Here is a 24,383-nt window from a genome sequence, read left to right on the forward strand (position 1 = left end):
TGTATTTGAAGTTCATCAACGGCAGTGATGGTGTTAAGGCTTTATATTTGTTTTTTTAAACAAAGAATAACCTTTTGTGCATCAAAATGTGATGTCAGAAGTGGGATTCGAACCCACGCCTCCAGAGGAGACTGCGACCTGAACGCAGCGCCTTAGACCGCTCGGCCATCCTGACTTATGCAAACATCACAATATTCATGGAATATGTACACACTAAATATGTTGAGTTGGTTAAAATGATTATTATGAGGATGTAGTTTTTATATATTTATACTTCAATTGGTATATTATAAATCTGAATACGTCTATTAAGCAGATAAATAACCTTCCGATAAGTGTAGAAATCTGTGAACACGATCGGAGAATAAATCTGATTAGGTTAACAAGAATCATGAAGAATGCATTTACATTTTAACTATATAACTGTAAACGTTACACCTTTCGTCCGATAAAATAATCAATAGTCCACAAACGCGAATGTAGTTTGCGACAAGTCCGGGCGTAACTAGGCCTACTAGTCACAAGGTGATGAGTCACTAGATTAGTTTCATTACCACCTCTGTGTTCAACCAACCCTCCACATGGAGCCAAAGAAACAACAGGTAAGATAAGGTCTAACTTTATTAGATAATATGAGTTTAGATTGATCCATACGGATTCGATATCAAGCCAAGTGATGACTTAAAGTCTTGGTGAAGACAGGAGGGATTTTATTTCCGCAAAACATTTTTAAAGAGCCAGTGAACCTACTGTTTCAGCTTGAAATCTAAAACGGTGAACCCAACCCAAATTAGGTTTGGGTTGAGAGTTATAGGAAAGAGGGGGGCGTTATTCCCATTGTAACGACCCACGCTACCTTTTAATACATTTTTAGTCCCGTCCTTGTTTATGAGCGTTATAAGCTATGTTCTATCTATTCTATATGATATCCGGCACACACCGTAGCGATGTCCGAAAAGCGTCTCTTCGCAACCCCCCCCCCCCCCCCCCCCCCCCCACCTACCCACCGGGGCCCCTTGTTAGACGTCACGAAAAGAACGGATCAGAGTGGAACGTCCACGTAATGTTTTGGGGAGAATGGCAAAAAAAAAATAGGATTTAATCCCATTTTCTCTTTATTGGGGACTTATTTCAGTAGCAATGATAAAGTGGCATAGATTACTATTTTGACGATTATATAAGGCAAATTACCACGTTATAAACAAAAACATGTTGGTTCACTGGCTATTAATACTATATCACTCGAGGTTGTTGTACCAGACTCGACCAAACGATGGAGCAGCAAAAGGCCTAATATAATATTAATATGCTAATAATGCTATGGTGTCTAACTTTGGCTAGAAACAAAATGGTTTGACTAAGAAGGGATCAATATGACTCCTCTGTTTCTTGCTGTCCTCTCCTTGTATCATCTCAATGATGTTCTTCTGGAATCAGAAGAAGAAGCCAGCAGATTCTAAGAGATCTGCTGGAAGAGGAGGGACCAGTAACATTATTCTACCAGTCGTCAGATATCATCCCTCCATCACACAAACCAGCCACCAGGGAAGAGGGCCAAGCCCAGCCCAGAAGACACTCCCAGCCCGGAAACCAGAAAAGAAACCGGACCAGAAACCAGACCAGAAACCAGACCAGAAACCACACCAGAGGCCAGACCAGAGGCCAGAAAAGAAAACAGACAAGAGGCCAGACCAGAAACCAGACTTAGTCCTGGGAGGCAGATCAGATGTTCTAGAACAGCCTTTCTTAAACTATGGGTCAGGCTGCCAAATGGGACGCAATCCAGCTGGCGGTAACAATGGACAGAACTCTCTGAAAACTCTGAGCTCTGGCCCAAGTCCAGGGAAGGTCGTCCTGGAGGGCGGGGAGCTGACGCCCAGCGTTGTGGAGGAGGTGGAGGTGCTGACTCGGGGTCAGAGGGAGAACCCGGCCTGGTTCGACTGGCGGAAGAACCGCATCACCGCCTCCAATGTCCACCAAATCGCACACAGCCGCTTCGTTAACGGGACAAGCAGCACACCCCCTGGCTCCTACGTAGCTAACATCACAGGTAGACCAAACCTCCTACCTGTCTGACATCACAGGTAGACCTCACCTCCTACCTGTCTGACACCACAGGTAGACCACACCTCCTACCTGTCTGACACCACAGGTAGACCACACCTCCTACCTGTCTGACACCACAGGTAGACCACACCTCCTACCTGTCTGACACCACAGGTAGACCACACCTCCTACCTGTCTGACACCACAGGTAGACCACACCCCTTACCTGGTTGCTATGTGACCAGTATCGTGTGGTTTTGTATAAAGCTGTATTTCTAATACCCAGGACAGGGGTCGGGGGTCCAGACCAGAGCGATGAGGTGGGGTGTGGACATGGAGGCCCGGGCAGTGAAAGAATACCAGGTAACACGGACCTCGCTCCACAAACCGATGTATGTTGTGTTTCAATACAAACAGTATTGCAGTGGATGAAACCAACATTGGCCACATTAAGACAGCATATAGAACTTTGGTTGTAAACCGTATTTCCATGGAAACATTCAGGTGCTGAAGAGCAAGCTTCTTGGGCGAGAAGTGGTCGTTCAAGACTCGGGTCTGTTTATCGACCCAAAGCGGCCCTGGTTGGCGGCCAGCCCTGATGGCATTGTGATCGACAAGCTGTCTGGACAACGGATGCTGTGCCTGGAAGTGAAATGCCCGTTCAAACACAAAGACCGCAAGGTTGAGGAGGCTTGTAAGGAGGACAAAGACTTCTGCCTGCAGATCCAAGAGTTACCTAACCAGGTAAGTTTAGAGGGGGGGGGGGGGACTTACCTGACCAGAGTCAGTGTACTGCATAGTTCCTCTGAAGCACCCTTGGGATACTACTACACTCTGGTTGAATGAATGAATTAGTATTTGTGGGTAATGTGTAATGTGTATGTGTGGGTAATGAGTAGTGTATACTTGTGGGTAAGGACTGGAGTAGAGTGTGTTTTTCGGTACAGAGTAGGGTGTATTCGTGCGTAATGGGTAGTGTGTATTTATATAATATGTATGTGTGTTTGTGTTCCTAGCGGCCAGTGTATCGGTTGAAAAAGAACCACAGCTACTACAGCCAGATCCAGTGCCAGCTGGCCGTCACAGGGATGGAACAGGCAGACCTGGTGGTTTTCACCCTTAAGGAGACGGCCCTGGTGCCTGTGCCCTTCGACCCTGAGTTCTGGGAGGAGACGCTGACCAAGCTGCAGAGGTTCAAGGAGCTTCTGCTCCCCCAACCGGACAAGCACAGACCGCCGGGCCCTGCAGAGAGGCCAGAGATGTAGAGGCTGGGCCGTGTGTTTTGAGGTCTGAAAGGAATTAAAGCGAAATAGAAACTGGGGTGCAAAATGCTGGTCTAGGACCAAGGCGAGGCTCTGCATTGGGTTGCTATCCCTGCAGCGTGTGCAGGATGCTCGGCTGAACTAGTCTAAACTCTACCACATGCTCCCAAATCAGCGATGCCAGCTATTGGTCAACAATACAATAGGGGTTTAGAATCAGCATTTGCTTTGTTCTACCCACAAAAGTAAAATGACGTCAAATCACCCTAACCCTAAACTAAGGGTTTTAGACCGACTTATATCATAATCTCATGACTTCAGCTAAACCCATTATTTATCTGCCATTATGTAATAACTGCCAACTTGTACATTCTCTTCTGGGGCTTTAAGGTCATATTAGGCTAAATAAACATGATCAAGTGATCCAGATGTTCATCTCTTGAATCTATTGACTTGAACACACCAACATTTTGTTATTGCACAATAAAGGTCCTGAGGAAAACAGTCAAGATTCTTATTTCCCATTGATGGTCCTAAAGAACAGTGCCAGAATGTTATTTCACATTAAGGGTCCTGATGAAATCAGCTGTCCATCCAGTTTTAAATAAAACACAAAAGGTAGGAGGTGATGGTCTTTATTAGCAGGTTTTTTATAACAGCTTAACTTATTATGGGACATAAACATGCAAATTATTTCTCTATAATGTCCATATGTCTTTTTCACGTCTTGCTTAAATGTTGGAGGAACAGAGTCCATCAGATCGCCAATCACGATCTGACCACGCCCACTGACAATTAAATAAGAAGGCAGCAGAACCGATTTCGACCGGCTCCCTCTTTTTAGTTCAGGTGTTTAAATCAGGTGCGTGTACTTCAGGTGTGTGTGGGTCAGTTGTGTAAGTCAGGTGTGTAGCTCTGGTGTGTGTAGTTCAGTTGTGGATATTTTGTACTTACTATTTCACCAGCAATTTAAGTTTGCTCTGCACCTGAACAGCTCTCTTGGCATTAGCCGAATCTATCGATGAACACCTGAAAAAACACATTTCACAATAATTACACAAACACAGCTTGCCATTGAAACACGACACATTACACACAAATGATCATGCAGACCGTCGCAGATCTGAAGACCTATTCAGCATGTTGAATTGTTTGTTTTAGGTAGAGATTGAATATTACCTGGATATGCCGTCTGTATTGTAACTATAGATACACCAGAGAAGTAGGGGATTTGTAATACCTGGATATGTCCTCGTGTACATATTGTATTATTAAATATGTTGAGTTGGTTAAAATGATTATTATAGCAAATATATATTTTTATATTTCAATGGTATAATATAAAACCATCTGCTATTAAGCAGATGAATAACCTTCCGATAACTGTATAATTCTGTAAATCGGATCGAGAATAAGTCTGATTAGTTTAATAGGAATCACTAAGAATGTATTTACATCTGAACTGCTAACGTTAAATCAGCCTCTATCGTCCGATAAAATAATCATTAGTCCACAAACGCGAATGTAGTTTGCCGATAAGTCTGGGCGACAGTATAGGCCTACTTGTGACTGATAAGGTGATGAGTCTCTATATTAGTTGAGCTTCGTTACCACTTCTGTGTTGAACCAAACCCTCCACATGGAACCACCGAAACAACAGGTAGATAACTTTATTCGACTTTATTAGATAATATGAGTTTAGATTGATCCTTACGGATTCGATATCAAGAATCATCATCAACATCAAGCGATGTAAACTCGTGAACCAGAGACAGGTGAAGACGGGAGGGAGGAGCATAGTGACAATATTTACATCCTTACGCTGACCCGTGTATAGATTCAACGTAAATGACCCACTTCTGGAGATATTATTCTGTCCTGTGCTGCGTCCTATATGATATCCTTTCATATGCAGCCACTTTTCCTAATTAAGTCACCCATTCCTGAACAGGTAATTCTCGTGGTTTCTTCCAGTTCCTGAGAACGATTTTTCGTCCAATCATGATAGCAGTCTGTGTCCAGTAGGCCTACTTCATTTGGTGCGGAAAGGCAGACAACACTTTGCAGTCCCCTACTATATATAACTTAGGACAGAGCACAAATTATAATAAGTTATGTTCTATTTGGTTCTATTAGGTACTTAATTGTGTAGCATCTACAGTAGCTGCTATCTTTGCTTTACACGGGGAATGGGTTAGCCTAGCGATTGTAATACTTGGACTTGGTTCTATGAACATCTTTACTGTACAGACAGCGATATATTGTTTCACTTCTTATGACAAATGTACTTATTGTAACAAATGCACTTATTGTAAGTCGCTTTGGATAAAAGCGTCTGCTAAATGCCCTAAATGTAAATGTAAATGTATTCTATATGACATGCTCCATACATCGTAGTGATATACTATAGTAGAGATGTTCGAAAAGCGTGTCCACAGAACAGCCCCCACGGGGAACCCTTGTCCGCCTTTAATAGGCCCTGAGACGGCACGAAAAGAACACTATCAGAGTGGAACGTCCACGAAATGTTTTGGGGAGAATGGCAAAAATATAGGATTTTATCAGATTTTCTCTCAATTGGGGACTTATTTCAGTAACAATGATAAAATGGCATAGATAACTATGTTGATGATTATATTAGACAAATTACCACGTTATAAACAAAGACATGTGGGTTCACTGGCTATTAATATTTTATCAATCAAGGTTTTTGTACCAGACTCGACCAAACGATGGAGCAGCAAATCTAATATTATAATAAAAGCTTAATAATGCTATGGTCTCTATCTTTGGCTAGAAAACAAAATGGTTGGAATAAGAAGGGATCAATATGACTCATCTGTATCTTTTTCTGTCCTCTCCTTGTATCATCTCCATGATGTTCTTCTGGAATCGGAAGAAGAAGCCAGCAGATTCTAAGAGATCCGATGGAAGAGGAGGGACCAGTAACATTATCCTACCAGTCGTCAGATATCATCCCTCCATCACACAAACCAGCCACCAGGGAAGAGGGCCAAGCCCAGCCCAGAAGACACTCCCAGCCCAGAAACCAGAAAAGAAACCGGACCAGAAACCAGACCAGAAACCAGACCAGAAACCAGACCAGAAACCACACCAGAAACCAGACCAGAAACCACACCAGAGGCCAGACCGTGGGACCAGTAACATTATCCTACCAGTCGTCAGATATCATCCCTCCATCAAACAAACGAGCCACCAGGGAAGAGGGCCAAGCCCAGCCCAGAAGACATTCCCAGCCCGGAAAACAGACCAGAAACCAGAACAGAGTCCAGACCTGTGCCCAGACCATACACCGTACCAGAGGCCGGACCAGAAACCAGACCAGAGGCCAGACAAGAGGTTAGACCAGAGGTCAAACAAGAGGTTAGACCAGAAACCAGACTTAGTCCTGGGAGGCAGATCAGAAGTTCTAGAACAGCCTTTCTTAAACTATGGCTCAGGATGCAAAATGGGACGCAATCCAGCTGGCGGTAACAATGGACAGAACTCTCTGAAAACTCTGAGCTCTGGCCCAAGTCCAGGGAAGGTCGTCCTGGAGGGCGGGGAGCTGACGCCCAGCGTTGTGGAGGAGGTGGAGGTGCTGACTCGGGGTCAGAGGGAGAACCCGGCCTGGTTCGACTGGCGGAAGAACCGCATCACCGCCTCCAATGTCCACCGAATCGCACACAGCCGCTTCGTTAACGGGACAAGCAGCACACCCCCTGGCTCCTACGTAGCTAACATCACAGGTAGACCAAACCTCCTACCTGTCTGACATCACAGGTAGACCTCACCTCCTACCTGTCTGACACCACAGGTAGACCACACCTCCTACCTGTCTGACATCACAGGTAGACCTCACCTCCTACCTGTCTGACACCACAGGTAGACCACACCTCCTACCTGTCTGACACCACAGGTAGACCACACCTCCTACCTGTCTGACACCACAGGTAGACCACACCTCCTACCTGTCTGACACCACAGGTAGACAACACCTCCTAACTGTCTGACATCACAGGTAGACCACACCTCCTACCTGTCTGACACCACAGGTAGACCACACCCCTTACCTGGTTGCTATGTGACCAGTATCGTGTGGTTTTGTATAAAGCTGTATTTCTAATACCCAGGACAGGGGTCGGGGGTCCAGACCAGAGCGATGAGGTGGGGTGTGGACATGGAGGCCCGGGCAGTGAAAGAATACCAGGTAACACGGACCTCGCTCCACAAACCGATGTATGTTGTGTTTCAATACAAACAGTATTGCAGTGGATGAAACCAACATTGGCCACATTAAGACATATAGAACTTTGGTTGTAAACCGTATTTCCATGGAAACATTCAGGTGCTTAAGAGCAAGCTTCTTGGGCGAGAAGTGGTCGTTCAAGACTCGGGTCTGTTTATCGACCCAAAGCGGCCCTGGTTGGCGGCCAGCCCTGATGGCATTGTGATCGACAAGCTGTCGGGACAACGGATGCTGTGCCTGGAAGTGAAATGCCCGTTCAAACACAAAGACCGCAAGGTTGAGGAGGCTTGTAAGGAGGACAAAGACTTCTGCCTGCAGATCCAAGAGTTACCTAACCAGGTAAGTTTAGAGAGGGGGGGAGGATTTACCTGACCTGGTTTAATGAATGAATTAGTATTTGTGGGTAATGAGTAGTGTATACTTGTGGGTAAGGACTGGAGTAGTTTGTGTTTTTGTGTATAGAGTCGTGCGTATTCGTGCGCGATGGGTAGTGTGTATTTATATAATATTAATGTGTGTTTGTGTTCCTAGCGGCCAGTGTATCGGTTGAAAAAGAACCACAACTACTACAGCCAGATCCAGTGCCAGCTGGCCGTCACAGGGATGAAACAGGCAGACCTGGTGGTTTTCACCCTTAAGGAGACGGCCCTGGTGCCTGTGCCCTTCGACCCTGAGTTCTGGGAGGAGACGCTGACCAAGCTGCAGAGGTTCAAGGAGCTTCTGCTCCCCCAACCGGACAAGCACAGGCCACCGGGCCCTGCAGAGAGGCCAGAGATATAGAGGCTGGGCCGTGTGTTTTGAGGTCCGAAAGGAATTAAAGCGAAATAGAAACTGGGGTGCAAAATGCTGGTCTAGGACCAAGGCGAGGCTCTGCATTGGGTTGCTATCCCTGCAGCGTGTGCAGGATGCTCGGCTGAAGTAGTCCAACATTTACCACATGCTCCCAATTCACAGATGCCAGCTATTGGTCAACAATTCAATATTGGTTTGGAATCAGCATTTGCTTTGTACCCGCTAAAGTAAAATGAAGTCAAATCACCCTAACCCTAAACTAAGGGTTTTAGACCGACTTATACAGGGTTTATACAGAAGTTCTTAAGTTGAATTTACTATCTTTTAATACCATTTTTAATACCTTCACCATATTTTTTAATACCAGCACGACTTCAACAGAGAGACCATAGGAGTTGGATTAATCAAGATGTCCCAACGGGACTTGGTCCATAGTTTTTAATCAATATGCTAAGTAGACATAGACAGAGTGTCAGAGAGAGTTTTGGTGTCCAGTGTTGAAGTTAAGTTATTATCACCTCGCTTATATTGTTATTACAGTGTTAAGGTTTTACATGAAATAGTACCGCGTTACACACAACACTAGACGCGTTTACATGGACACTTCTGATTCGATTAGATTTCTAATCGGAATAGATCTATTCCTATCATGCAATCCAAATGTACTGTATATAGGCATATGGCACTTACAAAAGTGGAAAGCTTACGTTCGTATGTCTCACGCACAACCGTTATGTTGGTCTGGACTTATATGATATATGTAAGGGATAATGTTATAGTACAGAACGCCGGTCATTATCGGGTAAATAAGCCCAGACAGGGCGAACCGGACCGCGATGCGAAGCGGAGGTGTCTTGCTTCGCCCTGAAGGGTATTATTTTCGATAATGACCGGCGACGTTCTATACATTATTACACGGCTCCTTGCCAAAACAGCCAAAGACGTTGGCATCGCTTAGAAACCGGACGCGCTGGGGTTGATAAATTACCGGACTACTTACGGAGTGAGAAGAAAGACGTGAATCAGGCAAAAAATCCACTTTCCTTGACAGTGGTCAAGTTCGGTATGCATAAAAGTACCGACTGACCAATTGCGAAATACAGCAGCTGTTGATGCCATCTCTCCAAATTAAAAAGTACTCGGAATAAGTGTATACATGTCGATTATAGCGGACTACACCACCTCTTCTATTCCGCATGGAATTATATTCCGATCAGAGAATTGTATTCCGATTAAGCCGTATATATGATCATTTTTTATTCTGATTGAGCTGTTCTTCCACTTATAATCGGATAAATGTATACGCGGCTGTCAACCGGTCCCGCGGTAACGTCAAAATCCATACCGTAGCGCAAATTCACACCAGTGTACTTTCTATAGAGGGATTATCAGTCTACGTCACTCTCCGCTCTACGAGCATGTCATATGCAGAAAGAGACGAGAGCGACAAGAGCCGCAATCATGTCTTGTTGTGCGGTTGGTTGCACAAACCGTTTTAATAAGGCCGATTATCCCATTTATTTTACTTCTTGCTTGCCAACATAAAAAAACAATTCAAGTACTTTACTAATTATGCTTTTCCTTATTCGTATTGCATGCTTATTAAATGTATACTTTGTTTGAGTTAATCTCCCTCAAAAAGTAGTCTAGTTTAATCACGATCGATCAAACATGTTTTTGACACCTCGAAGGGCATTATCCCAGTTAAACCATGGCCACTTGCCAAAGAAAAGGAATTAAGATCATTAATTTATATTTTCCTGCGTTTTACAATCCAAATATAGTTTTACACATAAATAAGACGGACCTTAGCTACGACTCGGCAACGGGAGGTATTTAAGTCAGCTGAGCTATCAGCCAGAGAGCTAACGTTATGGATTGTACATATTTATAATTCGAAATTCGTCCCAGCCTTTATACCACAGATACTATAGGGTCTATAGCATATAACTGCGTTTTCTGATTACAGTTTAATGTAACAGTAAACTGACAACATCGCTAATTAACACCGCAACTGCAAATCAACCACACGGAGATAACCATGGCAACCGGTCAAACAAATGTTCTTTTTGCGATCATTCTTTAAAGATCGATTCCTCCAGCCAAAGGTCCAAAAATATGCATTTCCCCATTATTGTCTTTCAAATGACTTTGAACTAACAGAAGCGAACTCGCGAAGTGGGTATAACTAAGCCAGCCGGGTATATCCAGTTTGTTTCAGCGCACGCACCACGTGACAACATTGTTATCGCTCAGGTCCTACTCGCAACATAAAATAAATCCACGCAAGTTTTAGTGATTTTACGAGATAGGCCTGCACGTAAATTACACCAATTGAAAAACTCATAGGCCTTGTTGGAAATTTAATACCTCGTCAGATGACGTTTATTACTTTTTAATACTTTTTAATGGCCTTCATTTGGCCTAATTTCATTTACTACCTTTTAATACCCCGCGGAAACGCTGTTATATCATAATCTCATGACTTCAGCTAAACCCATTTTTAACTGCCATCATTTCATAACTGCCATCTTGTACATTTACTTCTTGGGCTTTAATGTGATATTGGGCTAAATAAACCTTATCAAGAGATACAGATGTTCATCTCTTGAATCTATTGACTTGAACACACAAACATTGTTATTTCACAATAAAGGTCCTGAGGAAAACAGTGCAAGAATCTTATTTCCCATTGATGGTCCTGATGAACAGCGCCAGAATGTAATTTAACTTTTTCAAGGGTCCTTTTGAATTCACCTGTCCATCCAGTTTTAAATAAAACACAAAAGGTAGGAGGTGATGGTGTTTATTAGCAGGTTTTTTATAACAGCTTAACTTATTATGGGACATAAACAAACAAATTATTTCTCTAATAATGTCCATATGTCTTTCTCACGTCTTGCTTTAAATGTTGGAGGAACAGAGTCTGTCAGATCGGCCAATCACAGTCTGACCACGCCCGCTGACAGTTAAACAAGAAGGCAGCAGAACCGGTTTGGACCGGCTCCCTCTGAACCGCCAACCGACAAGTGAGCTGGTGGGGAGGGCGGAGTCACTGGAACTTAAATGTGATTGGCATTTGCGTGTATCAGTCCTTGGCATTGAGCAGAGAGCGGTGGGCAGGATCACAGGTAGCCCTCCTTCTGGAACTGCTCCTGCAGGATGTCGCGGTACTCGTCGAAGCCGCCTTCGATCCGCCGCACGGCTCCCTTCTCGCACACCCAGAGCTCCTTACACACCAGGCGGATCAGTCGCTCGTCGTGAGAGACCAGCACCACCCCTCCCTGGGGAGACAGAGGGGTCAGCAATGCTAGCACAACTAGCCGCTGACGCTACCGCTAGCAACAGTAGCCGCTAACGCCACTACTAGAAACACTGTCCACCGACACTTTTAGCCACCAGCACCACTCCTCTCTGGCGGGACAGAGCGGGTATTGCAATAATCCAAGTAACGCTTGCTACTAGTAACACTAGCTAGGGTAAGCAACACTAACCCCACTAGCTGCTAGCCCCTGGTATTAGCTCCACTAGCTGCTAGCTCCTGGTATTAGCTCCACTAGCTGCTAGCCCCTGGTATTAGCTCCACTAGCTGCTAGCTCCTGGTATTAGCTCCACTAGCTGCTAGCCCCTGGTATTAGCTCCACTAGCTGCTAGCTCCTGGTATTAGCTCCACTAGCTGCTAGCCCCTGGTATTAGCTCCACTAGCTGCTAGCTCCTAGCATTAGTTCCACTAGGTGTAAACTCCTGGTATTAGCTCCACTAGCTGCTAGCCCCTGGTATTAGCTCCACTAGCTGCTAGCTCCTGGTATTAGCTCCACTAGCTGCTAGCCCCTGGTATTAGCTCCACAAGGTGTAAACTCCTGGTATAAGCTCCACTAGCTGCTAGCCCCTGGTATTAGCTCCACTAGCTGCTAGCCCCTGGTATTAGCTCCACTAGCTGCTAGCCCCTGGTATTAGCTCCACTAGCTGCTAGCCCCTGGTATTAGCTCCACTAGCTGCTAGCTCCTCACCTTGAATTTGCTGAGGGCCTTGGCCAGCGCCTCGATGGTCTCCATGTCCAGATGGTTAGTGGGCTCATCAAGGATGTAGAAGTTAGGACTGGAACACAAACACATATGTTCACATATAAAATATAGCCTCCTGATTGAGAGAGGATGGTGAAAGTCTTTCTGGCTAACGTAGGAAAATTGGGGTAATTAAATAGTAAAGGTTAAAGGCTAGTAAGAGGCTAGGTTTAGGACAGGTCTAAGGTGAAGTTTAGTTTGTTTGGTTCAAGGTCCCATGACATGCCACTAGGTGTGAGTGTGATTAGCCGTTACAAGCCGTTTTCAAAATGTGCCCCTTATGACATCATAAGTGGGCGCGTCCACCTAGATATTTGACGAACAGATTAGCAACGTTTGCTACAGTCGACTGGGTAGGCAGGTAGACCGATCTATCCAGCACAGCACATCTAGGTGGACACGCCCACGTGTGATGTCATAAGGGGCCGATTTTCAAAACGGCTTGTAACGGCTAATCGCACTCCCACCTGGTGGTATGTCACGGGACCTCTAAGGCTGTTGGAGCATAGGTAAAAGGCAGGTTAAGGGCAGGTTAAGGGATGTCTGGCTGGTTAGAGTGGCGGTAAAGGACAGGTTGATGTGCTCACCAGGGCATGGTCATCTGGGCGAAGGCCACTCGGCTCTTCTGTCCTCCAGACAGGCTGGCCACTGGCCTGGTGGCCAGCTCCCCTGTGATGCCGTAACCCCCAAGCTGGTGCCGGTACTCCTCCTCATTACGTCCTGCCAACGGAACACAGTCAGCAGTCAACGAGAGACTCAGGGGGACGGTCGTCAGGGAGACGGTTGTCAGGGAGACGGTGGGTTGGTGTACCTGGGAACTTGTTGAGCAGAAGTTCCACTGAGCAGACGTTGAGGTCCAGTTGGTCAACGTGATGCTGGCTGAAATATCCGATCTTCAGGTTCCTGTTAGAGAGAGAGAGCGAGTAAGTAAGTAAGTAAGTAAGTAATTAAGTGAGTAAATAAGTGTGTGAGTGTGTATGTGTCTGTTAGTGTTACCGATGGGCTTGTCTCACTCCGTTGACAGGCGTCAGCTCCCCCATCAGGAGCTTCAACATGGTAGACTTCCCTGCTCCGTTCTCCCCCACCTGACAGGACACATAGAATTAGACCAAGGCCACCGGGACCCTAAACCCCTAGTACTCTAGAGACCACTAGACCAAGATGGAACAAGTGTCCAGGTTCTCGAACGCATGAGGAAGAGAAGGAGGAGGACGTACGATGCAGATCCTGGACTCCAGGTCAGCAGACACATTGAGTCCAGTGAAGAGGCGGCGCTCCGGTGTGTAGTAGAACTCCACCTCGTCCAGTTGGAGGATGGGAGGAGACAACTTCTCAAAGTTATCAGGAAACCTGCAGACACGGAACAGAGTTGTAATACACAGATACCTCTCCCCGAGCAGATACACCTACAGGTACACACGACTAGAGAAGCTAGGTATAATGCAGTTGTGACGAGGCCAATTACCTTAATGACACCTCGGTCTCCTTCTCTAGAGGCTTCAGCGGCGGTCTGAATACACAAACAGAGAAAACACACTTTCATTCTGACAGAACAGGAGAGCCGGCTAGCACCCAGGCTTGGGATGGGGTGCAGGTAAGGTTTGTAGGTAAGGTGTGTTAAGTTAAGGTTTTTGTTGTTAAGGTGTTTGTAGTTCAGGTGTGAGAGTAGATGCGTGTGTGTATGCATAGTTCCGGTTTGTGTAGTTCAGATGTTTTTGGGTCAGTTTTGTAATTCAGGTGTGCGTAGTTGAGGTGCGTGTAATTCAGTCCTGTAGTTCATCTGTGTGTAGTTAAAGTGTGCAAAACAAGTGTGTGTAGTTCAAGTTTGTGTGGGTCAGTTGTGTAATTCAGAGGTGTGTGCAGTTCAGGCGTGTGTAGTTCAGGTAGTGTAGTTGAGGTGTGTGTAGTTCATGTTTTATTCAGATGTGTGTAAATCAGGTGTGTCTACTCCAGGTGCGTGGGTCGGTCGTGTAATTCAGGTGTGTAGCTCTGGTGTGTGTAGTTCGGTTGTGGGTATTTTGTACTTACAGTTTCTCCAGCAATTTAAGTTTGCTCTGCACCTGAGCAGCTCTGTTGGCATTATATCGGAATCTATCGATGAACACCTGAAAAAACACATTTCACAAAGTTACAAAAACACAACGCTACTTACCACTGAAAAACAACACATTACACACAAATGATCATGCAGCCCATCGCAGCTCTGAAAAACTTTTCAGCTTGTTGAAGTGTTTGTTTTAGGTAGAAATTGAAGTAGTACCTGGACATGCCGTCTGTATTGTAACTATAGATACACTAGAGAAGTAGGGGATGTATAATACCTGGATATGTCGTCTGTATTGTAACTATAGAAACACTAGAGAAGTTGGCGATGTGTCATACCTTGATATTTCGTCTGCATTGTAAATATACACTAGTTAGAGGTATATACTAGGAGAGGTAGAGATGGTGTAACAGCTGGATATGTTGTCCGTATTGTAACGAAAGTAACCCTAGAGGGGTAGGGATAGTGTTATACCTGGATATGCTCTCTGTATTGAAACTGAGCATCATATTCCCTCTGCTGGTTTTTAAGTCTGTCTTCTTTGGTCTTGACAAAGTTCTCGTAGTCGCCCCGGTAACTGTCCAGCCTCTGGGTGTGCAGGTGGATGATGTCCGTTACCACGGCGTTGAGGAAGTTACGGTCGTGGGACACCACCAAGATGGTGGACTGCCACGTCTGAGGAGCACAAATCAGATGTTGTACTGAGACAGGTTCACACCAGCAGTTACACGTTCACACCAGGAGTTAGAAACATTCATACCAGGAGATGGACAACTTCACACCAGCAGTTACACGTTCACACCAGAGATGGAAATTAACTTTTTTGCCCACCAGCCACTGTGGCAGGTAGATTTAAAAATCACTCATCTTTTTTACCAGCCACATTTTATACGTTATATATCTTTTTTAATATATGCGGACATTTTAAACAATATAATAGTAACAATAGATAAGAAAAGTGTTTTTCATACACATCATTTTTTCCATCAGAAGTGATTTTTACTGTAAGTAGGTGCTACCAAGGAACTGAGTTGAAAATGTTACACTCTTACCGCATATGATAAACAATACACAGGTATCTGCCATGTTAAGTCATGTTTATTTCAAAGGTGTTACGATGACAAGTTTGGGGATAATTCATCTATACAAAAACAAATTGACATATTAACAATAAAACAACATGGCTACACCATCATAAGTCAATAGGAACATTTGTTTTTTCAGTGCACTGGCCTTTCGGTATAGGAAGACTCATACTCTGCCTATGCATTCGAAATTAAACATTTGAAAACAGGCCATGAAGAAACAAGAACAAGAAACAATGACTTAATATGTGCAAGACACATTGAAAAATGTCAGAATACATTAAACTATATATATATATATATATATATATATATATATATATATATATATATATATATATATATATATATATATAGGAACTCGTTAGCGTATCTGTTTGTGTACGTTCGCTATGCAGCCCTGCAATTGCGCATTCACAGACTGGCTTTTGTCAAAGGAATACCCGGTCAATGATGGATTTAATATGGCCATAAACGACTTAACATTGGATCTTTGTATGGATTTATATGCACGTTACGGGATGAATTGATAAGCTCCTGTAAGGGCTACGATGGCACAGTTGACAGTTGATTTGGAACGGAACAACAGCAAAGTAAGGAACCCCGACTTTTTTACTGTTCAATTATTAATGTTGTTTTTGAACGAGTATTGGAATACTCGCTCGGAATATCCAACGAGTATTCTAGGTCTGTAAAATGGTATTCGGGACAGCCCTACGTCTTAGCACACACACTTGACATCTGTTTTGACCAGACTGACAGAAAGTAGCTGTTTGCCAAACAAGTGAGCAGAGCTCTAAGGTTACCGAACATGTTGTTGCTGTCTAGTTTTTCGACAGCAACAAACTATTGCATTAGGCCTAATAGAAAATTATAAAAATTAACTTACGTGCAGGGCCATTCAAAGTCTTGAAATGGCCTTCCCTTTTTAGAAATTGCGTGTGCATTTCGAAATAGTACAGCTAACAGCTAATACTAACCCTTCTATCAAGCTGGGCTGTTTTGAGGCTAACGAGCGTCCCCATCACTGTCGTGGTTTCGGGCGCTGATTTCCCCTTGGCAATTTTCAAAACGTGAAGGTGACTTTTTGAGGACTCGTGGTCCTTCACGGCTTCCAATTTTAAGTTTTGTGTCCCACTCACAAAACTATTGGACCTTCGGCCATCCGAAGCATGTTTACGACAGAGCACAGAACGTTGTCTGGTTTGTCCCGTTAAACACCAGCCGGTCACGGTGTTGCCCACTGTCCGATGTTCGCCATCTCTTATTAAAAATATACAGAATGTTGATACCGGCATATTATCTCTATGGTTACCGTTATATTATCCCGGATGTTGACAGTCGCAGTTCAGCAAAAGAGGCGTAGAAGAAGAAGGGGGCAGGATGTTGACAGTAATGGTTGTGGAACTGTACAGCGCCGTATGACGGAATGTATTAAATATGCAAATTTGAACAGACCTGACTGGAAAGTATTAGCCGACACAGTGGCGGGTGAAGTGACACAATTCACCCGCCACCATACAAATCCACCCGCAAATGGCGTGTGGCGGGTGTTAATTTCCCTCCCTTGTTCACACCAGCAGTTACACATTAACACCAGGAGTTACAAATTCATTCACACCAGCAGTTACAGAATCACACCAGCAGTTACACATTCACACCAGCAGTTAGGAACAGTCACACCAGCAGTTAGGAACAGTCACACCAGCATTTAGGAACAGTCACACCAGCAGTTAGGAACAGTCACACCAGCAGTTAGGAACAGTCACACCAGCAGTTACATACAGATTCATACCAGCAGTTATAGAATCATACCAGGAGTTGGACAACTTCAGTTCCGACCAGCCGTTATACAATCACAACAGGAGTTAGATACTAGACATGTATACCAGTAGTTATACAGTAGACCACAACTTTCATACAGTAGACCACAACATTCATACCAGGAGTTATACAGTGGACCACAACATTCATACAGTAGACCACAACATTCATACAGTAGACCACAACATTCATACCAGGAGTTATACAGTAGACCACAACATTCATACCAGGAGTTATACAGTAGACCACAACATTCATACAGTAGACCACAACATTCATACCAGGAGTTATACAGTAGACCACAACATTCATACCAGGAGTTATACAGTAGACCACAACACTCGTACCAGGAGTTATACAGTGGACCATAACATTCATACCAGGAGTTAGACAAAATACCACACGGTATGTTACCTGGAGGTAGTTTTCCAACCACAGTATGGCTCGTACATCCAACATGTTGGTGGGCTCTGAAATACAACATGTCTGTCACTACACCACATACGCAAACATGCTGTTCATATACATATATCTGAGGTATAAAATACATAAAGGGATGACCAAGGGGTTAAACTTACCATCGAGTAAGAGGAGGTCCGGCCTGACACAGACATGAAGTAGCATTAGCACGGGGTATGAAAGAAACAGACATGTGGAAGCATTAGCATTAGCATGGGCTAAGACAGAAACAGACATGTAAAAAGCAACATCGTAATGAAATAGAACGCGATTTGCAAATCGCAACGGCTTTGATTAAAAAAAAAAGTATTTTTACTGACTGGAGATCAGATTTGTATTTATATTTATTTTCAGATTCAATAGTTAAGTAAAGATGTAATAATTAGGGCTAGGTAAGTTAAAATGTTAATAAGGTGTTAACATAATCTTATTTTAACGCGATTAATAAAAATTGACAGAAACCCTATAAGAAATCATTTTTGTTTTTAGTTCCACTTACTTTACATTCAATTACACTTGCAGTAAGTGACTGCCTGTTTACAATTCCCAAATCTGTGGCGCTACTTATTTGAATTTAGTTACACTTGTAGTAACTTTTGGTTTACAATTGTACTAATTAACGGCCTGTTTACAATTCCCAAATCTGTGGTGTTCCGTCAGTTTCATATTCAACCCACACTGAGTGGGTCAATAAAACTCCCTCAAGATCACTTGGTCGAGTTTTTGCTTATTAAGTACATTTGGTATGAAGATAATGCGTCATTCCATTTGATATAATTCTAAAAGTGTGATTAATCGCAAGTTAACTCACCAATACTATGCGGTTAAATCTTTTAATCGTTACCCAGCCCTAGATATAATATCAATTCATGTATCAATAAATCTTAACACATAGGCCTGGCCTGAAGGAAAGAGCAGTTAATATGTTGACTGCTTCCAACGTTGTGTTGGTCATAATATAGAATGATTTGTTTTATTGTTTAGTGAATAATACAGGACAGAAAGAACTTTAAAAAGAAAATCGCATGCTAAATCGCAAATTGGTCAAAATAATCGCTATTGGATTATTTCGCCAAATCGTTCAGCCCTAGTGATGATGTATCTGGGACAAGCCTCCTTGTACTGCTAGGTCTGTGGGAGGATGGGTTAAGAATGATGAGAGGAGACTTACTTTGCAAACAAAGCTCTGGCCAGCGCTAGCCTCATCCTCCAGCCTCCGGAGAACTCCCTGCAGGGAAACACAGTTAGCATGGAACACACACACACACACACATCTCCTCAATAGTTGGGGGCGGGACTTACTCAGAAGTAGAGGGCGGGACTTACTCAGAAGTAGAGGGCGGGACTTACCTGGTAGTTTGCGCTTGCATTTGAGCAGAGAAGCCGAGACCAGCCAGGATGACAGACGCTCTAAGTGGAGAGACAAGTTGTGTTATTGAAGAATAATACTACATCGTTACTGTAGAGTACGGTAGCATATCAAAGATCAGTACTTTGCGGGTGCTTTGTCTGCCTCCATCTCCTCCAGCTGGGCGTAGATCTCCGACAGACGGACACTCGCTGCTCCATCAGCCCTGCACACACATCCCATAATAAGAACCAACTCCCATAGATACCACCACACATCTGATAAAAACCATCACACATCCCATAATAAGAAAATCCCATCCCATTGTAACCAACCACACATACCACAGTAACAACCACATATCCCACAAGTAACATCCCATAGTAACACAACCGCACATCCTGAAGTAACCAGGAATCATGTTCCCGCGGATCCCTTAGCAACCAGCCCTCACGTTCCCGCACGTCGCTTAGCAACCGGGCCCTTACGTTCCCGCGGCGATGCGTGCGTTGAGCTGCCGCTCCTGCAGCAGCAGCCCCTCCCGCAGCGTGTCGCTCTCCAGGACGCTCTGCAGCGCCACCGTGTCGTCGCCGTCCACCTCCTGCTCCACGTGCAGGATGCTGATGTGGGCGGGGACGCGCAGGCTGCGACTGGCCAGCATCTTCAGCAGGGTGGTCTTCCCCAGGCCGTTCCGACCGATCAGGCCGTAACGGCGGCCCGCCGCCAGCATCACCTCCGCCCCCTGGAGCAGAGACCTGCGGAGACACAACTTATTATTACACACACACACACTTTGACACGTGATGCGCAACTTCTTATGTACACCCCAACACCCTGCGTTTAGTTAAAGACTGAGGTGTGTTTTGTTAGAGTGAGGTCCGTTTCGTTACAGAGTGAGGTGGGGTAGTTACAGAGTACGGTGTGTGTAGTTAAAGAGTCAGGTGTGTGTAGGTAAGGAGTGTGGTGTATAGTTAAGTGAGATGGTGTAGTTAAAGAGTGCAGTGTGTGTCGTTAAAAAGTGAGGTGTGTGGTAAAATTGAGCTGTGAGGAGGTTAAGAGTGAGGTTTATATTAAAGGAGTGTGTAGTAAAAGAGTGGTGTGTGTAGTTACAGAATGAGAGGTTTAGTAAAAGTTCAAGCAGGTGGTGTGTTGTTAAAGGTGAAGAGGTCTCACCTTTCCCCAAAGGAAACGTCAAAGTTCTCAATGCGTATGTCATAGCTGCGGTTACGTCCTGATAGGTCGATCCGGGTGTCCTTTTTATTGCTGGCCTGGCTAGCTGAGGCCTCCTCCAGCACTCTGGGGGTGCAGTCAAAAGACATACATTATGTTAATACATGCGTCAGGTATAGTGATGTCACATGGCAAACATTATGTATATACATGGTCCGGTATACCCACATAGGTCTCGCTGAAACAGACATAGATATAGCTCACGGTGAAATAAATCTTGAGGAAACGGATCTAGGCGATATAAATCTAGGTGATCAGACATAGATCTAGGTGATATAAATCTAGGTCTAACAGAGATAGATCTAGGTTATACAATTCGGGGTACGTACAGGGGTGTGGTCGTCTTCTGTCCATCCTTGTCGTTACGTCTGACGTGTTTCGCTTTCAGCTTTGCTTCAGCCTTCTCTAGCTTCTTGGCATCCACTGTCTGGAGCACATTCATGCAACACACATCCATATTACACACACCTTCATAAAACACGTAATTTTAATCACACAATATAGCGCAAAGAAAACACATCAAAGGGTAAACAAATAAATACAATATAATAAACCCCAAATCACTGGCTAATTTCTGACCAATTAGGGCCTCTCTTCCCTGAGTGGTTTGTGAAAAGGAGTACTTCTCAATGGTGGAGAAACGTGGGGATGTAGCAGGTCGAAAAGGTGTTTTTTTTTTACTTTCATGAATCTTTTTCTCTTCTGATCTCTTTTTACAACTCTCTGATCTTCATTATGATACATATATTAACATATCGAAAACACACACAATAATATAACATGGACACATACCGTGTTCTGTGATCTCTTCAACATCCAGATGCCCTGAACATCGTTTGTCGTCGTCACTGAGGAGGAGAAACAGGATGGAGAAGGAGAGGGAAGGATTTTTTTTAATAACTAATCCCAAATGATTCCATGAGGTGACTTTTGTGTGACAAAACAGTTACTATGCTATTGACAGAGCGTAGAGACATGTGGGGTAACTATGGTTACAGCCGGACTGAAACGATGGGGACACGACGGGTTGCTATGGTTACCCCACTAATGGCCAAGCGTGGACACATGGTAGGTTGCTACGGTTACTCCAGGGGTTTTCTTACCACATTCGGCTGACATCTGCGACAGCTGCACGGGAGCGTCTAGCAGAAGCTGCCTCTGAGATCCGTGGCCGTTCTGCCTGCAAACCAGAGTCACACCACATCAACAGGGTTCTGGAGTCACACCACATTAACTGGGTAGTGGAGTAACACCACATCAACAGGGTTCTGGAGTCACACCACATTAACTGGGTAGTGGAGTGACACCACATCAACAGGGTTCTGGAGTCACACCACATTAACTGGGTAGTGGAGTAACACCACATCAACAGGGTTCTGGAGTCAAACCACATTAACTGGGTAGTGGAGTAACACCACATCAACAGGGTTCTGGAGTCACACCACATTAACTGGGTAGTGGAGTGACACCACATCAACAGGGTTCTGGAGTCACACCACATTAACTGGGTAGTGGAGTAACACCACATCAACAGGGTTCTGGAGTCACACCACATTAACTGGGTAGTGGAGTGACACCACATCAACAGGGTTCTGGAGTCACACCACATTAACTGGGTAGTGGAGTAACACCACATCAACAGGGTTCTGGAGTCACACCACATTAACTGGGTAGTGGAGTGACACCACATCAACAGGGTTCTGGAGTCACACCACATTAACTGGGTAGTGGAGTAACACCACATCAACAGGGTTCTGGAGTCACCACATTAACTGGGTAGTGGAGTGACACCACATCAACAGGGTTCTGGAGTCACACCACATCAGCATGGTTCTGTAGTCACCCTGCGTCAACATCTATTAAAAGGTGTTCTACATTATGTTTAAATAGCTGTTTTAACAGTGTGAGGTGGTTGAGCTGGTTCAATTTACAGTGTGAGGGTGTTGAACTGGTTTAACCAACAGTGTGATTGTGTTGAACTGGTTCAACCAACAGTGTGAGGGTGTTGAACTGGTTTAACTTACAGTGTGAGGGTGTTGAACATTTGGAGGCAGATGTCTCTGATGTCCTCTTCATTCTTGCAGTCGGCAGACACTTCCTGCAACACCCCACCAATAGCCTCGAAGACCTCGTCATCATCCTCAAAGTCTGCCCCTCCGCAGTCCAAAACACCTGAACACAAAAATATGACTTAAAGTTAGAGTTTTACTACTTCCCCCTTAGTTGCAATGTGTCACAGTTAAACCGACTCGTAGCTTAATATCACCTGGACAAATTGGTAGTCAATGCTAAATGATAATTATTTTGTTAATGGTATAAATGAACTCACATCCTATAACTGATCAATTAAAATAATAAAAAAAGCTGGCCAGCCCGTTCCTCTCTCTTCGTTAAAAAAAACCATTGACCCTCCAAGCCCCTCCCACTCACACCACCCAGCTGACCGAGCTATGCTAGTTCACATCACCCAGTTGCACAACCAGTAGAGCGGAGGGAGCACAGATATATCTATTTTTTAAGCCTCTTTCGAACTTACTGGGAGGGTTTAATCGTACACATTTCGACTAAGAATAAATGATACAGTCAGTCCATATTTATATGGATACATCCTTTATTTTCTTCATTGACACTTCCCACCAAATAACTTCCCACACATGCTGCTACTTCAGTAACAGCATGCGTTGTTAAGCTAGCTAGCTGTTTCCCCTGCTTGACTTGACAGCAGACAGCAGTACTAGTAGCATCTATGGGTTTGGAATACCTGTGGCGGGTTCTTGCTTTGGAAGGGGTGTATGGAGGCAATATGTTAGAATGTCTAACGTTTATATTACATCGATGTTTTGTTGATGAGCAAAAAAAAAAACAATGAGCAAAAAAAATGAATATCTAAACAGCCGATAACACTATTAACAAACTATTCAGTGCATCATTATTGTATGACTACTCTGTGCTTTGCACTGCCTGCTTATCACAAACATCTACTAGGTGATAAGGGAGTAGCAGATCTTATGAAGATGCGCCAGTTGTGAAGCACCAAACCCTTAAATGCATCACACAGAAGTTGGATATCTGTGTCTTGGTGTTTGGAGATCAATAACCATCTTCTCCTGTAGGAACCCTTATACATGCATTTCCACGTGTGTACGCATTTTCCAAACCAATTAGTCACTGTTGGTTAAATTGGATGAGCAACCTGATTGGTGGGTAGGCTTCCCCTAGCTCTCAACTTCCGGTACTATTACGTCACCGCACTAGAATATGAGCGTTCTTTACGATTTGTCTTGTATCTCTGGTGTCAACGCGTAGGACTCGCATATGGCTTTGGTCTTCACATGAATTAGATGCTAGCTACCGCACTATTGAGTCATATCGTGTTTCTGGACCCTCTCTACCGTGGCTGACGAGCCGGGGCTGTCTCAGTTTAGCCGGAACCCACGTTAAAAAACGTCCCGACTTCACGTGGTTCAAAGGGGCTAACAAATGGAATTAAAGTCATTTATACAATCCGATTTACAGACGGGATCTTATAGATAATGGATCCGTGGTCCGTGTGGCTCGTACCTTTGATGTAATTGAACACTTCTTGGTCGATTTGGGGAAACTCGCTCTTCAGGATGTCCACGTAGGTCGCCATGATACACCGGTCCTCCTGCAGAGGATATGCGCATGCGGTGCTGGTGTATGATGGGAAACGTAGTTGCGTGTGGTTTAAAAACTGCCTTGCTTTATTAAGAAGAAATAGTTCGTTTGGTTTGCTTTTGAAATAAACGCCTTGTTCTTTGAAGACATGGTGCATTGAATGAACTATTGAGACAACGTAATTGTCGTTTTTATACTTTAGATACTTTATATTTCATATATGTTGCCCCTAAATTGATTTTATTAAGTATTTCCTATACACTCTTTATCATGAGCAGTGCAATTGTAACGAAAAAGTTTCCCCAGTATCAATAATGTATCTGAATCTAAGTCTTAATTGT

At 44.2% G+C, this 24,383-nt stretch overlaps 3 protein-coding genes across 6 annotated transcripts; 2 read left to right on the forward strand and 1 right to left on the reverse strand.

Moving 5' to 3' along the window:
* Positions 1-553: 553 nt before the first annotated feature.
* On the forward strand, positions 554-3,798 carry LOC307072079 (uncharacterized protein). The gene is made up of 5 exons (XM_079731250.1): positions 554-602; positions 1,438-2,050; positions 2,333-2,409; positions 2,551-2,790; positions 3,063-3,798. Exons 1-5 carry the CDS (start codon positions 582-584, stop codon positions 3,309-3,311), a joined length of 1,200 nt encoding a protein of 399 aa, XP_079587376.1. The 5' UTR covers positions 554-581; the 3' UTR covers positions 3,312-3,798.
* A 1,116-nt stretch (positions 3,799-4,914) lies between these two features.
* Positions 4,915-10,999, forward strand: LOC307073069 (uncharacterized protein). 4 transcript variants are annotated; one of them, XM_079732760.1, is made up of 6 exons: positions 5,114-5,259; positions 6,208-6,668; positions 6,846-7,057; positions 7,442-7,518; positions 7,657-7,896; positions 8,089-10,999. In XM_079732760.1, exons 1-6 carry the CDS (start codon positions 5,203-5,205, stop codon positions 8,335-8,337), a joined length of 1,296 nt encoding a protein of 431 aa, XP_079588886.1. In that variant the 5' UTR covers positions 5,114-5,202; the 3' UTR covers positions 8,338-10,999. The 4 variants fall into 4 exon arrangements, with proteins under 4 accessions (XP_079588884.1, XP_079588885.1, XP_079588886.1 ...); XM_079732758.1 differs by lacking the exon at positions 5,114-5,259 and adding an exon at positions 4,915-4,968 and having other exon boundaries at positions 6,208-7,057; XM_079732759.1 differs by lacking the exon at positions 5,114-5,259 and adding an exon at positions 4,940-4,968 and having other exon boundaries at positions 6,211-7,057.
* A 151-nt stretch (positions 11,000-11,150) lies between these two features.
* Positions 11,151-24,047, reverse strand: abcf3 (ATP-binding cassette, sub-family F (GCN20), member 3). The gene is made up of 21 exons (XM_079732794.1): positions 23,965-24,047; positions 22,428-22,575; positions 21,507-21,583; positions 21,196-21,251; positions 20,733-20,830; positions 20,347-20,469; positions 19,662-19,928; positions 19,319-19,399; positions 19,176-19,235; positions 18,997-19,053; positions 17,945-17,967; positions 17,781-17,836; positions 14,932-15,132; positions 14,442-14,518; positions 13,879-13,923; positions 13,631-13,763; positions 13,410-13,498; positions 13,225-13,316; positions 13,001-13,133; positions 12,360-12,447; positions 11,151-11,633 (listed from the first exon to the last, which is right to left on the reverse strand). Exons 1-21 carry the CDS (start codon positions 24,035-24,037, stop codon positions 11,475-11,477), a joined length of 2,136 nt encoding a protein of 711 aa, XP_079588920.1. The 5' UTR covers positions 24,038-24,047; the 3' UTR covers positions 11,151-11,474.
* Positions 24,048-24,383: the final 336 nt, after the last annotated feature.

This window comes from Pollachius pollachius (assembly GCF_949987615.1).
Source record: "Pollachius pollachius genome assembly, chromosome: 3".
Classification (NCBI taxonomy): Eukaryota; Metazoa; Chordata; class Actinopteri; order Gadiformes; family Gadidae; genus Pollachius; species Pollachius pollachius.